Source organism: Entelurus aequoreus, linkage group LG15 (assembly GCF_033978785.1).
Source record: "Entelurus aequoreus isolate RoL-2023_Sb linkage group LG15, RoL_Eaeq_v1.1, whole genome shotgun sequence".
Taxonomy (NCBI): Eukaryota; Metazoa; Chordata; class Actinopteri; order Syngnathiformes; family Syngnathidae; genus Entelurus; species Entelurus aequoreus.
The window spans coordinates 53,974,544-53,989,628 of record NC_084745.1 but is presented as its reverse complement, the minus strand read 5'-3'; the positions used below and the strand labels follow the sequence as shown (position 1 = coordinate 53,989,628).

The 15,085-nt window shown below is 37.1% G+C and overlaps 1 protein-coding gene across 1 annotated transcript in view; it reads left to right on the top strand.

Annotated features, from left to right (window-relative positions):
• Window positions 1-15,085, top strand: part of LOC133630262 (uncharacterized) — an 80,119-nt gene that overhangs the window by 46,785 nt on the left and 18,249 nt on the right. Inside the window, exon 2 of the mRNA XM_062021744.1 lies at window positions 9,549-10,067. Within this exon, the coding sequence (XP_061877728.1) occupies window positions 9,688-10,067 (380 nt within the window). The 5' untranslated portion in view covers window positions 9,549-9,687. The remainder of the gene's footprint in view (window positions 1-9,548; window positions 10,068-15,085) is intronic.

Sequence of the window (15,085 nt, the reverse complement as noted above, 5' to 3'; positions counted from 1 at the left end):
CTCATGTGGTTCCGTTTATTTTTAGCGCACTAGGCGGTGTATGTGATCCATATAAACTATTTCATTAATTCCCTTTCTGAGTGAGCAATGTCAACAAAAAAATACAGAAGAGCCGCATTTCATCCGCCCGGAGCTGACGACTACAATGCCAGTCCTTTTTCCAACACAAGAGGGTATTGTCACGGAGCACAGTGTTTTTGTGTCAGGGGGGGGGGATGAACGTCGGCCATTGTTGCACAGTGTTCCCTTTCAATCCCAGGTTTTATTTGTTATAAAATGACTAATTCTATTGCGTAACCGCGTTGAAATGCAGCCTGTCATGGGGAAGAAGGAGCAGCGGGGGCGGAGGCTGCATGGCGGCGGATCACTTTACAAGAGGAAATCCTCACTTTAACTGATGATGTAGATAATCCTCATTTACCGGCGACACCAGGAGCAATTGCCTCAGATGAGGGATTACGTTCGCTCCACAACATATGGATGGTTTGTATGTAAATGGCAAGGTAAAGTGGATTATCATATTAAATATGACATTAAAGAACGCAGCGCTTGACCCAAGTCTTAATTTATTAAAGGCTTTTGGCTTTTTGCAGGGAAAAAGTACTGATTGGTTCTGCTTTTATGCTGCCGGATAGTTTGGAAAACCCGTGTCTAATCCCAAGAGAGAAAACACGAACGCATTTAAAAAATAAAAACAATCAATCTGTGTATTATTTACCTACTCGAGCATTAGCCTAATTCCCGTAAACTGCCGCGAATGGACGTTGACACGCTTCTCAATTAGCTGATTGACGTGGTAAATCTGATGCTGCTCTTCTTTCCGTCTTCCCGTCATTAAATGTAAAGGTAGAAAATGAAGTTGGCAGTTGCCAATGGAGAAAATAACTGTATTGTAAACCAAATTAAACGCGCGGCTCTCAGGAATATGTGCATGCTGCAACATTTTTAGGGCTGCAGCCGTCGGTTATTTTAGTAATCAAGTAACCTATCGACTATTCGATTGATCAAATACTTAGGGCTGCAACAACTACCGTATTTTCCGCACCATAAGCCGCCCCGTGTTATTAGCCGCACTTTCAATGAATGGCATATTTCAAAACTTTGTTTACCTATTAGCCGCCCCGTGTTATTAGCCGCACCTACGCTGCGCTAAAGGGAATGTCAACAAAAACAGTCAGATAGGTCAGTCAAACTTGAATAATATATTACAAACCAGCGTTCTAACAACTCTGTTCACTCCCAAAATGTAATGTGCGAATGTGCAATCACAAAAATAGTAACACTCAAAATAGTGCCGAGCAATAGCAACATCAATAAATCAACGTTGCTCGAACTGAAATGAATTTTTTTTTATTTAAACGGGGATAGCAGATCTATTCTATGTGTCATACTTGATCATTTCGCGATATTGCCATATTTTTGCTGAAAGGATTTAGTATAGAACAACGACGATAAAGATTGCAACTTTTGGTATCTGATAAAAAAAAGGCTTGCCCCTACCGGAAGTAGCGTGACGTAGTCAGTTGAACATATACGCAAAGTTCCCTATTGTTTACAATGATGGCCGCATGAAGTGAGAGAGATTCGGACCGAGAAAGCGACAATTTCCCCATTAATTTGAGCGAGGATGAAAGATTTGTGGATGAGGAAAGTGAGAGTGAAGGATTAGAGGGCAGTGGAAGCGATTCAGATAGGGAAGATGCTGTGAGAGCCGGGGGTGACCTGATATTCAGCTGGGAATGACTACAACAGTAAATAAACACAAGACATATATATACTCTATTAGCCACAACACAACCAGGCTTATATTTAATATGCCACAAATTAATCCTGCATAAAAACACCTACGTGTTTGTTATGCTACCTCCTCTGCTAGCTCCTATGCTAGCTCCTAGCTCCTCTGCTAGCTCCTAGCTCCATAGAACTCGCCAATACAATTCAAACACCTGATCAACACACACAATCACTCAGCCCAAAAGACCGTTCACCTAACCCAAGGTTTATAAAGCTTATATATTTTTTAAAAGTTACGTACGTGACGCGCACATACGGTCAAGCTATCAAATGTTTAGCAGCCAAGGCTGCATACTCACGGTACCTGGTATTCAGCTGGGAATGACTAAAACAGTAAATAAACACAAGACATATATTTACTCTATTAGCCACAACACAACCAGGCTTATATTTAATATGACACAAATTAATCCTGCATAAAAACACCTACGTCTTTGTTATGCTAACTCCTAGCTCCTATGCTAGCTCCTAGCTCCATCGAACACGCCAATACAATTCAAACACCTGATCAACACACACAATCACTCAGCCCAAAAGACCGTTCACCTAACCCAAGGTTCATAAAGCTTATATATTTTTAAAAAGTTACGTACATACGCAAAAAAAAGTTGCGCACATACGGTCAAGCGATCAAATGTTTAGAAGCCAAAGCTGCATACTCACGGTAGCACGTCTGCGTCTTTGTCATCCAAATCAAAGTAATCCTGGGAAGAGTCTGTGTTGTCCCAGTTCTCTACAGGCGTCTGTGTATCGAAGTCAAAAGTCCTCCTGGTTAGAGTCTCTGTTATCCGAGTTCTTCCATCTTGACTGCATCTTTCGGGAATGTAAACAAAGAAGCGCCGGCTGTGTACTGTTGTTGCTGACTTCGTTCGAAAAATACGTCCATTTCGCACCGACAACTTTCTTCTTTGCTTGCTCAGCTTCCTTCTCCATAATGCAATGAACATGATTGCAACAGATTCACGAACACAGATGTCCAGAATACTGTGGAATTATGAAATGAAAACAGAGCTTTTTCGTATTGGCTTCAATGTGGAAGGCATACCCGTGTTCGCCGGGCTACGTCACACGCATACGTCATCCTCAGAGGCGTTTCGAACCGGAAGTTTAGCGGCAAATTTAAAATGTCACTTTATAAGTTAACCCGGCCGTATTGGCATGTGTTATAATGTTAAGATTTCATCATTGATATATAAACTATCAGACTGCGTGGTCGGTAGTAGTGGCTTTCAGTAGGCCTTTAAAGGTTAGTACTATTAGTGGACCAGCATGTGTGCTTACGGACTGTATCCCTTGCAGACTGTATTGATATATATTGATATATAAAGTAGGAAACAGAATATTAATAACAGAAAGAAACAACCCTTTTGTGTGAATGAGTGTAAATGGGGGAGGGAGGTTTTTTGGGTTGGTGCACAAATTGTAAGTGTATCTTGTGTTTTTTATGTTGATTTAATTATTAAAAAAAAAAAATTAAAAAAAATGATACCGATAATAAAAAAAAACGATACCGATAATTTCCGATATTACATTTTAATGCATATTATCGGACATCTCTACTAATAATGTTTGTATTTCCTATCGTTTCTTGTCATCAGTGATGACCGGGCCAAGGATCTGCATATTAATAAAAACAAAAAAGGGAAATGATAAGTTAGTTCGTGTCCTAGTCTTGACATTGTTAATACAAAAAAAGTCTCCAGCAAACCCAGCTGGCCTCTCCTTGAGGAGATTAGGCAAATTGGAAAGAGTGAAACTTAACTAAAGTATTAACTGGGTAAGAGCCAAGAGTCAATCCTCCAAAGCTAACAGGTTTAAAGGTTTTAAATAAAAAAAAGATAATCTTATTAAGGACCAAGACGTACAAAGAAAGTGGCATTTCACAGTCTTGAATCCTGTTAATCACCGACTAGTCTGTGCTAATGTTCAGGTACAAGGAGCAGAGAGGGAACAAGGGGGGGGGGGGGGGTACAGTCAGGGCAGTGGCCCCCCCCGAATCAATGCTGTTTGATTCAGAATGCTGGCTTTTCATGTCCGTGGGATTATCGTGACAAAACAAATCCCAAGAAGCAAAACAAATGGGAATGTGTTGCAGATGAATACATTCTGGCAAGGGCTGCGTCAACCATCTGTTTGTCGAACTGAAAAACGAGCAATTTGGCCCCGCCGTTCAACAATCGTAGTGCGATTGCCTTTTAAACTGTCTGAGGTACACTTGGTTCTGGCACGGGATCTCCTGACTTAATAGGGGACATGTCACAATTGGCAGTGGGCTCCAGTGGAGAGTTTCAAGTCAATGGGGCTGCAGCAGCATCTGTCCTGTTGACGGGGCAGCAAGTATGACTTCATCATGGGTATTACATCATTACCACTTGCACCGTGGGTATCAGCACTTCTTCAGCAGGCCACTTGCTCAAAGTTACATTTTTAACAAGGACACCACCAATATTTTAGTAATGAAGTAGCTATCGATTGATTACTTTCTTCAAATAATTGAGTAATACTACTATATATAATACTCAATTATATATATATATACTTGCAGTGTGTATATTGTACATATTACATATTGTTATGAAGGTGTCTGTTACTACATTATGTATATACTTGCAGTGTGTATATTGTACATATTACATATTGTTATGAAGGTGTCTGTTACGACATTATGTATATACTTGCAGTGTGTATATTGTACATATTACATATTGTTATGAAGGTGTCTGTTACTACATTATATATATACTTGCAGTGTGTATATACAACATATTACATATTGTTATGAAGGTGTCTGTTACTACATTATATATATACTTGCAGTGTGTATATTGTACATATTACATATTGTTATGAAGGTGTCTGTTACTACTTTATATATATATGTGCAGTGTGTATATTGTACATATTACATATTGTTATAAAGGTGTCTGTTACTACATTATATATATACTTGCAGTGTGTATATTGTACATATTACATATTGTTATGAAGGTGTCTGTTACTACTTTATATATATACTTGCAGTGTGTATATTGTACATATTACATATTGTTATGAAGGTGTCTGTTACTACATTATATATATATATGTATATATATATATATATATATATATATATATATATATATATATATATATATATATATATATATATATATATATATATATATATATATACTTGCAGTGTGTATATACAACATATTACATATTGTTATTAGGTGTCTGTTGCGACATTATATACTTGCAGTGTGTATATGGTACATATTACATATTGTTATGAAGGTGTCTGTTACTACATTATATATATACTTGCAGTGTGTATATTGTACATATTACATATTGTTATGAAGGTGTCTGTTACTACATTATATATATACTTGCAGTGTGTATATTGTACATATTACATATTGTTACGAAGGTGTCTGTTACTACATTATATATATACTTGCAGTGTGTATATTGTACATATTACATATTGTTATGAAGGTGTCTGTTACTACATTATATATACAAACCCCAAAACCAGTGAATTTGGCATGTTATGTAAATGGTAAATAAAAACAGAATACAATAATTTGCTAATCCTTTTCAACTTATATTCAATTGAATAGATATTTAACGTTCGAACTGGAAAGCTCTGTTATTTTTTGCAAATATTAGCTCATTTGAATTTGATGCCTGCAACATGTTTCAAAAAAGCTGGCACAATTGGCAAAAAAGACTGATAAAGTTGAGGAATGCTCATCAAACACTTATTTGGAACATCCCACGGGTGAACAGGCTAATTGGGAACAGGTGGGTGCCATGATTGGGTATAAAAGCAGCTTCCATGAAATGCTCAGTCGTTCACAAACAAGGACGGGGCGAGGGTCACCACTTTGTCAACAAATGCGTGAGCAAATTGTCCAACAGTTTAAAAGCAACATTTCTCAACCAGCTATTGCAAGGAATTTAGGTAATCTACGGTCCGTAATATCATCAAAAGGTTCAGAGAATCTGGAGAAACCACTGCACGTAAGCGATGATATTACGGACCTTCGATCCCTCAGGCGGGACTGCATCAAAAAAAAAACATCAGTGTGTAAAGGATATCACCACATGGGCTCAGGAACACTTCAGAAAACCGCTGTCAGTAACTACAGTTGGTCGCTACATCTGTAAGTGCAAGTTAAAACTCTACTATGCAAAGCCAGAGCCATTTATCAACAACACCCGCTCATCTAAGATGGACTGATGCAAAGTGGAAAAGTGTTCTGTGGTCTGACGAGTCCCCATTTCAAATTGCTTTTGGAAACTGTGGAAAAGGAAAGGCCATGTAACACAGTGGTAAAAATGCCCCTGTGACAACTTTCTTGCAATGTGTTGCTGCCATTAAATTCTAATTTAATTAATATTTGCAAGAAAAATTACGTCTCTCAGTGTGAACGTTAAATATCTTGTCTTTGCAGTCTATTCAATTGAATATAAGTTGAAAAAGGATTTGCAAATCATTGTATTCTCTTTTTATTTACCATTTACACAACGTGACAACTTTACTGGTCTCAGCATTCACTCGCATTTTCTTGGAGGATTGCAGTTTCTAGTTAGAAAAAAAAAAAAAAAAAAAAAAAAGTGCTGCTTGTCCTCTCAGACTCAACTGAAAATGCTTTTGAGATGCAAAAAGAGACTCTGCAAGTGAGGAGGAGAATGTGAGCAGAGAGAAACACAATCCCTCAGTTGGCCTAGTGATGTAAAACATGAGCTCCTTATTCTCTTTTATTACATGACTGCATGCTAATCGATGCTAACATGCTATTTAGGCGAGCTGTATGTACATGTTTGCATCATTATGCCTCACTTGTAGCTATATTTGAGCTCATTTAATGTCATTTACTTATGTCCTCTGTGTATTTAATATATATTTGACACATTATCTGTATGTAATATTGGCTGCATTTCTGATAGTTGTTTGTGCGCCATGTTGTTCCAGACCACAGCAAACGTTACCCAGCTTGCATAGATTGTAATGAATCTAACGATGTATGTGTCCTTTAACTTGGACACACACATTTATACCTTTGGCCATTCTAAGACGGTCATTTCCAGAAGTTATCTCACCTTCTGAGAAGCCTCAGTTTTACTAATGTGTTCCAATGTTGTACAAATGTGTAGAATACATCTATAAATGTCATTTCTGTCAACAAAGATTTGCGTCAGCCTGCGACATACAGTCATTTTGATAGAAGGCTATTGTAGCTAATATAGACACTTATGTCATGTGTTGCCTTCATTATAACACTTATATAAGACTTTTAAAGTCATTTTGATAGTAGGCTAATATAGCTAATATAGACACTTACATCATGTGTTGCCTTCATTATAACACTTATATAAGACTTTTAAAGTCATTTTGATAGTAGGCTAATATAGACACTTACATCATGTGTTGTCTTCATTATAACACTTACATATGACTTTAAAAGTCATTTTGATAGTAGGCTAATATAGACACTTACATCATGTGTTGCCTTCATTATAGCACTTATATAAGACTTTAAAAGTCATTTTGATAGTAGGCTAATATAGCTAATATAGACACTTACATAATGTGTTGTCTTCATTATAACACGCAATTAAGACTTTTAAAGTCATTTTGATAGTACGCTAATATAGACACTTACATCATGTGTTGTCTTCATTTTAACACTTATATAAGAATTTTAAAGTCATTTTGATAGTAGGCTAATATAGACACTTACATCATGTGTTGTCTTCATTATAACACTCATATAAGACTTTAAAAGTCATTTTGATAGTAGGCTAATATAGACACTTACATCATGTGTTGTCTTCATTATAACACTTATATAAGACTTTAAAAGTCATTTTGATAATAGGCTAATATAGACACTTACATCATGTGTTGTCTTCATTATAACACTTATATAAGACTTTAAAAGTCATTTTGATAGTAGGCTAATATAGACACTTACATCATGTGTTGTCTTCATTACAACACTTATATAAGACTTTAAAAGTCATTTTGATAGTAGGCTAATATAGACACTTACATCATGTGTTGTCTTCATTATAACACTTATATAAGACTTTAAAAGTCATTTTGATAGTAGGCTAATATAGACACTTACATCATGTGTTGCCTTCATTATAACACTTATATAAGACTTTAAAAGTCATTTTGATAGTAGGCTAATATAGCTAATATAGACACTTACATCATGTGTTGCCTTCATTTTAACACTTATATAAGAATTTTAAAGTCATTTTGATAGAAGGCTAACATAGACACTTACATAATGGGTTGTCTTCATTATAACACTTACATATGACTTTAAAAGTCATTTTGATAGAAGGCTAATGTAGACACTTACATCATGTGTTGTCTTCATTATAACACGTATTTAAGACTTTTAAAGTCATTTTGATAGTAGGCTAATATAGCTAATATAGACACTTACATCATGTGTTGTCTTCATTTTAACACTTATATAAGAATTTTAAAATCATTTTGATAGTAGGCTAATATAGACACTTACATAATGTGTTGTCTTCATTTTAACACTTATATAAGAATTTTAAAGTTATTTTGATAGTAGGCTAACATAGACACTTACATAATGTGTTGTCTTCATTATAACACTTATATACGACTTTAAAAGTCATTTTGATAGTAGGCTAATATAGACACTTACATCATGTGTTGCCTTCATTATAACACTTATATAAGACTTTAAAAGTCATTTTGATAGTAGGCTAATGTAGACACTTACATAATGTGTTGCCTTCATTATAACACTTATATAAGACTTTAAAAGTCATTTTGATAGTAGGCTAATATAGACACTTGACATCATGTGTTGTCTTCATTATAACACTTATATAAGACTTTTAAAGTCATTTTGATAGTAGGCTAATGTAGCTAATATAGACACTTACATCATGTGTTGCCTTCATTATAACACTTATATAAGACTTTTAAAGTCATTTTGATAGTAGGCTAATATAGCTAATATAGACACTTACATAATGTGTTGCCTTCATTATAACACTTATATAAGACTTTAAAAGTCATTTTGATAGTAGGCTAATATAGACACTTACATCATGTGTTGCCTTCATTATAACACTTATATAAGACTTTAAAAGTCATTTTGATAGTAGGCTAATATAGCTAATATAGACACTTACATCATGTGTTGCCTTCATTATAACACTTATATAAGACTTTTAAAGTCATTTTGATAGTAGGCTAATATAGCTAATATAGACACTTACATCATGTGTTGTCTTCATTATAACACTTATATAAGACTTTTAAAGTCATTTTGATAGTAGGCTAATATAGCTAATATAGACACTTGCGTCATGTGTTGTCTTCATTATAACACTTATACAAGACTTTTAAAGTCATTTTGATAGTAGGCTAATATAGCTAATATAGACACTTACATCATGTTTTGTCTTCATTATAACACTTATATAAGACTTTTAAAGTCATTTTGATAGTAGGCTAGTATATTACATCATGTGTTGTCTTCATTATAACACTTATACAAGACTTTAAAAGTCATTTTGATAGTAGGCTAGTATATTACATCATGTGTTGTCTTCATTATAACACTTATATATAAGACTTTTAAAGTCATTTTGATAGTAGGCTAAGATAGCTAATATAGGGAGTGTGGATAATGTTTTTGCCATTACCTTTTCCTTTTTCTCGTCGACTCGTGACGCCCTCCCCTCTCTTCTCTCCTCAGAGATGGCCTCAGCTGAGCAGTGATCCTGCCGCTGCGCACGGGGAAGACTTGACAGGTGACCGTCCGTCCTCTCCCCCAAAAAAAGTCAGAAAGAAGGAGGGGAGAAAAGGGAAACACACCAGCATCAACAAATGCGAACATGTACAGCGTGGAGGACCTCCTCATCTCTCATGGATACAAGCTGCCCAAGAATACGGCCTCCTCTACGACCCCCACCCCCACCCCCACCCCTGCCTCTTCATCGTCGTCCTCATCCCGCCAGGCGCCCTCATCCTCGCCGCCGTCGTACAGCAAGCACCACGAGAGCTCGGGGAGCAGGCCCAGTAGCCGCGTGGTGAACGGCTACGAACGAGGGTCGAGGGTGACGTTCAGTAACAACTCTCAAGCCTACGAGGCTGCAGCCGGTTGCCCCAACAACAACGGAGAACCCAGGGACAGGAGCCAGTCCAGGCAGGAAGGCGAGGCCCAAGGCCAAGTTGACATCCCGTCTTATGGAGATTCCCTGACCTCAGACAGTGGGTAAGTAACACTTTGTGCTGATTGGGACTGTCCTTACTCTCTATTGAACATTCTTACGGTCTTGATGGAACAGTTACATTACATTCAACTAGATGAGGCAATTCATGAAGGAATTGCGTGTGAATGCTCCAATCCTGAAGATGAACTGAAATGCGGACAGAATGTAGTATGAATGTAAGAATAGGGGAAGGGGGTGCAGGCATGTGACTTTTCCATCTAAAGTCGTTTTTCCGGGTTTTTTTCCGACCCTAAATCAAGATTCGAGACGTAGGTTATATTACGCCGTAGTTGATTGGTCGATATGTCCCTTGTGACCAATCAGGACATCTGGGGCCGTACTTATCAAGCTTCTTAGAGTGCCATTTTACACTTAAGTCCTGAGAATTTGCGAAATTTAGTCCTACTCTCAAACTTAAGAATAAAAGCTTTTTATCAACGTTCTTAAGTCTAAGAATCACTCCTACTCTCCACGATATTTAAGAGACCTTCAGAGGTGTCTTAAGTGGTTAGGAGTTGCCAGCAGGGGATGGCACTGAGGCGAGAGAGACGTGCGCGAACGTTCAGGGAGCGGAACGATGTTCTGGATTTGTTTGATGACGAGCAGATCAAACGGTATCGTTTAGACAGAGCGGGTATTATTTTTGTCACAGATTTAATACTTTTCGATTCCTTGTTGATTTCTGCATGTGTCTGCAGTGGGCTAGTATATATAGAGCCACCCACACCAGTTTCAAATTAGTTGCCTAATTAATGAATTGGAAAGAAAATGTTATGACAGTAGCGTATGTGTGTGGCCATGAGGTGAGTGACGTCAGTGAGTGTGTGGGCGAGAGAAGAGAGGGAGCGGTAGCGTGAGTGCCGGCGGGGACTAGTTTGTTTTGTATTATTTTGTAGTTTATTGTCAAAATATACACTCCCATTGTCCACTTAAATATTTCCAAGATATTTCTTTATTCTTAGACAACGGATTCCCTTCCGTGATTGGTCATTTCTATGGACACAGAAATTACGTCACCTAAAATTGCGTTTACGGCACATAGTAATGTCGTAATTCAGCTCTGAGTGTGACACTTAAGTTTCAGTCCTACACTTCACTGAAAGTGTGAGTAAGACGCTTGATAACTAACTTTTAAGTGCAGCTTTCAGCGAAGAATTGATTTACTCTTAAGTCAACTCTTAGCAGACTTCTTAGGAGTCATTCTAAGAAGCTTGATAAGTACGGCCCCTGTTATGAATGATGACGTTAATAACGTCATCATTCATAATGGTTACTACGGCCATTTTCCATATGTAAACAATGTCGGTTCTCGAGAGAAAGGACGCTTTACGAGTAAAAGAAATTGATAAACATGTCAAAAATAAGTTCCGATGGGACTGGATGGAAAGGGAAATCACTGATACTGTTGGGAAGAAGAAAGTTAAAGGCCTACTGAAATGATTTTTTTTAATTTAAACGGGAATAGCAGATCCATTCTATGTGTCATACTTGATCATTTCGCGATATTGCCATATTTTTGCTGAAAGGATTTAGTAGAGAAAATCGACGATAAAGTTCGCAACTTTTGCTCGCTGATAGAAAAAAGCCTTGCCTGTACGGGAAGTAGCGTGACGTCACAGGAGCTAGTATTCCTCACAATTCCCCGTTGTTTACAATGGAGCGAGAGAGATTCGGACCGAGAAAGTGATGATTACCCCATTAATTTGAGCGAGGATGAAAGATTCGTAGATGAAGAACGTTACAGTGAATGACTAGAGAGGCAGTGATGGACGTATCTTTTTTCGCTCTGACCGTAACTTAGGTACAAGCTGGCTCATTGGATTCCACACTCTCCTTTTTTTATTGTGGATCACGGATTTGTATTTTAAACCACCTCGGATACTATATCCTCTTGAAAATGAGAGTCGAGAACGCGAAATGGACATTCAGTGCCTTTTATCTAGCGCTCCAACAAAGTCCTCCTGGTTGTGTTGCTGTAGTCCGCTGCTAATACACAGATCCCACCTACAACTGTCTTCTTTGCAGCCTTCATTGTTCATTAAACAAATTGCAAAAGATGTCCAGAATACTGTGGGATTATGAAATGAAAACAGAGCTTTTTGTATAGGATTCTACGGGGTACCATAACTTCCGTTACTCTGACTTCGTCACGCGCATACGTCATCATACCGCGACGTTTCAGCCGGATATTTCCCGGGAAGTTTTAAAAGTCACTTTATAAGTTAACCCGGCCGTATTGGCATGTGTTGCAATGTTAAGATTTCATCATTGATATATAAACTATCAGACTGCGTGGTCGCTAGTAGTAGGTTTCAGTAGGCCTTTAAGACTTTGTTCGGTGATTTTATTCGGAAAATCGATCGTCCCGGAAAGGTTTTGTGCACGTGGTGTCATGATAATATTGACTATGGATCACAAGGTTTCAAGGCTTTGGAAGTACATGCGAAACGCCAAAAACATATGAAACAACTTGAAGCAAGGAAAACAAACTTTTGACTAGCTGGTACTTTTGGATGTCAACCGAAAGTGACATGGAGAGGAAAGATCCGCCCACTTCAGTTGCAGACAGGGTTGTTAATAATGAGGTAAGCTAAAAAATATTTGCTTGCAAAATACACATGTTTGTTTGAAATATCAACCAATTATTGCTTTGCGAAATATAAATGGGTTTTTCTAAAAATAAAAAGCCACGTGAAAATATATTATGGAATGACAGAAATTCAAAGAGTCGCATTATTGATTCCAGTTAACAATTTGTTCGAAATAAATTTGCATATAATACTATTTTGTAATATTATGTTCTTTTGTAGTCTGTTGAAACTATTGTCAGTGGTGTAACAATCTTGAAGGTAAATATTTTCACACTTGTTTCATGCAATATGTCCTCACATTATTATTATTTCCTATTTTCAAATATGAGTAAACAATACTAAACATGTTTAATTATTTTCATAAATGTATATCCTATTTTGGCGAAAATAATGAAATGTTTACATTACATGAACTGAAGTAATGTGGTAATACTGTAAATAAACTGTAGATAATAACACTGATCAATGTGACACCTGTGGATGTGAAATGAACACAAGATGTAAATATTAGTGACTAAATACTGTTGGGACTGAACCATATACAGTGATTCATTAGGATAATTGGGTTATGTATGTTCTATTAATGATGTTTTCATGTTTTTAAACACTAAAATATTTTCTTCAAATGGTGCTGTCTTTGTTAATTTTAGCATGTTAAATTGGTGAAAAACCAGGAGCTTCGGGGATTGCACAAGGGTTTTCTAATCATCAATTAGCCTTCTGAGCCAATGAGCAAACACATTGTACCATTAGAACACTGGAGTGATAGTTGCTGGAAATGGGCCTCTATACACCTACGTAGATATTGCACCAAAAAGCAGACATTTGCAGCTAGAATAGTCATTTACCACATTAGCAATGTATAGAGTGTATTTCTTTAAAGTTAAGACTAGTTTAAAGTTATCTTCATTGAAAAGTACAGTGCTTTTCCTTCAAAAAATAAGGACATTTCAATGTGACCCCAAACTTTTGAACGGTAGTGTAACTATGGCTGAAAAAATAGTACAATAGCAATAGGAGAGACTATTCATCCCTGAACACCGTGGAGTTCATGTAGGCTTTATGATGCAGTTACATTATTATATCAACTATCAGAGACAGAAACTCTTCATTTAACATAATGTCCTTTTTTGCTGCTTCAACACAGCTCAATCAACACAGAAAAAGATAAAGTGAAATAACTTAGTTGTTAACTGTAGGTCAATAATGCTTGTCTTTCTCTCAGACAGACAGGGCTTTGCTGTCCGTAACACACACACACACACACACACTCACGCACGTATACACACACCGCACAGTGAGCTAACGTTACGCTAAAAGCTAATTGGCCTTCACCTCAAGGACTGCGAGCGAGCTGAGCTGCCGCTTATGTTTCTAGAAGGTCAACGGGCTCATAGTGATGTTACTAGTAGTTGACTTGGAAGTGTTTATTATAATTTGGGGAGAGTCCGCTGCCTTATGCTCACCTTTCTGCTCAATCCACCGAAGGAGCACTGACTCCATGCGCTCTGAATACGCACTGCTGATTGGCTGTTACCGCTCTGCGTGTAACCAATCAGATGGTTCTGTGGGTGGGACAATGCTGGAATTTTTCCAGTTAAAAAAAAAACTTAGTTTTTTTGTCCTAATTAAGGGGAATGTTTTTGACGGTGAAACGGTTGAAGTGGGTTGAAAAATGTGGGAATTGGGGAAGTGTGAAAAATGGATAATTAATTTTGAATGGGGAAAATGTCCCTAAAAACTGAGAATTCTAGGAAATCGGGGATTTTTTTTCTTACAATTGTTGAAAAGGAGCAGACAATTCCTGAACAGGCTGAATATTTTGAAGTTGGAACGGTTTGAATCGGATAACAAATGTGGGAGTTGTGGAACTTTGAAAAATGTCCCATTTATTTCAATGGGAATTTCTTGGAAATCTCGGGAAACGAGGGAATTTTTTGGAAAATGCAAAATAATTTAAATGTTCTGAATGTGTTGAAATGGTTGGTGTTGGAATTCTTCAAATCGGTCGAGAGATGTTGAAGTGGTAACATTTTTAATTGAGAAATGGTATTAAGGAATTTCCGGATTTTCGGGAAAACCGGGAATTTTTCCAGATCAAAAAACAACTTTGTTTTTTGTCCTAATTAAGGGGAATGTTTTTGACGGTGAAACGGTTGAAGTGGGTTGAAAAATGTGGGAATTGTGGAAGTTTGAAAAATGGATATTTCATTTTGAATGGGGAAAATGTCCCTAAAAACTGAAAATTCTAGGAAATCTGGGATTTTTTTTTTTCTTACAATTGTTGAAAGGGAGCAGACAATTCCTGAACAGGCTGAATATTTTGAAGTTGGAACGGTTTGAATCGGACAAAAAATGTGCGAGTTGTGGAACTTTGAAAAATGTCCCATTCATTTCAATGGGAATTTCCTGGAAATCTCGGGAAAAGT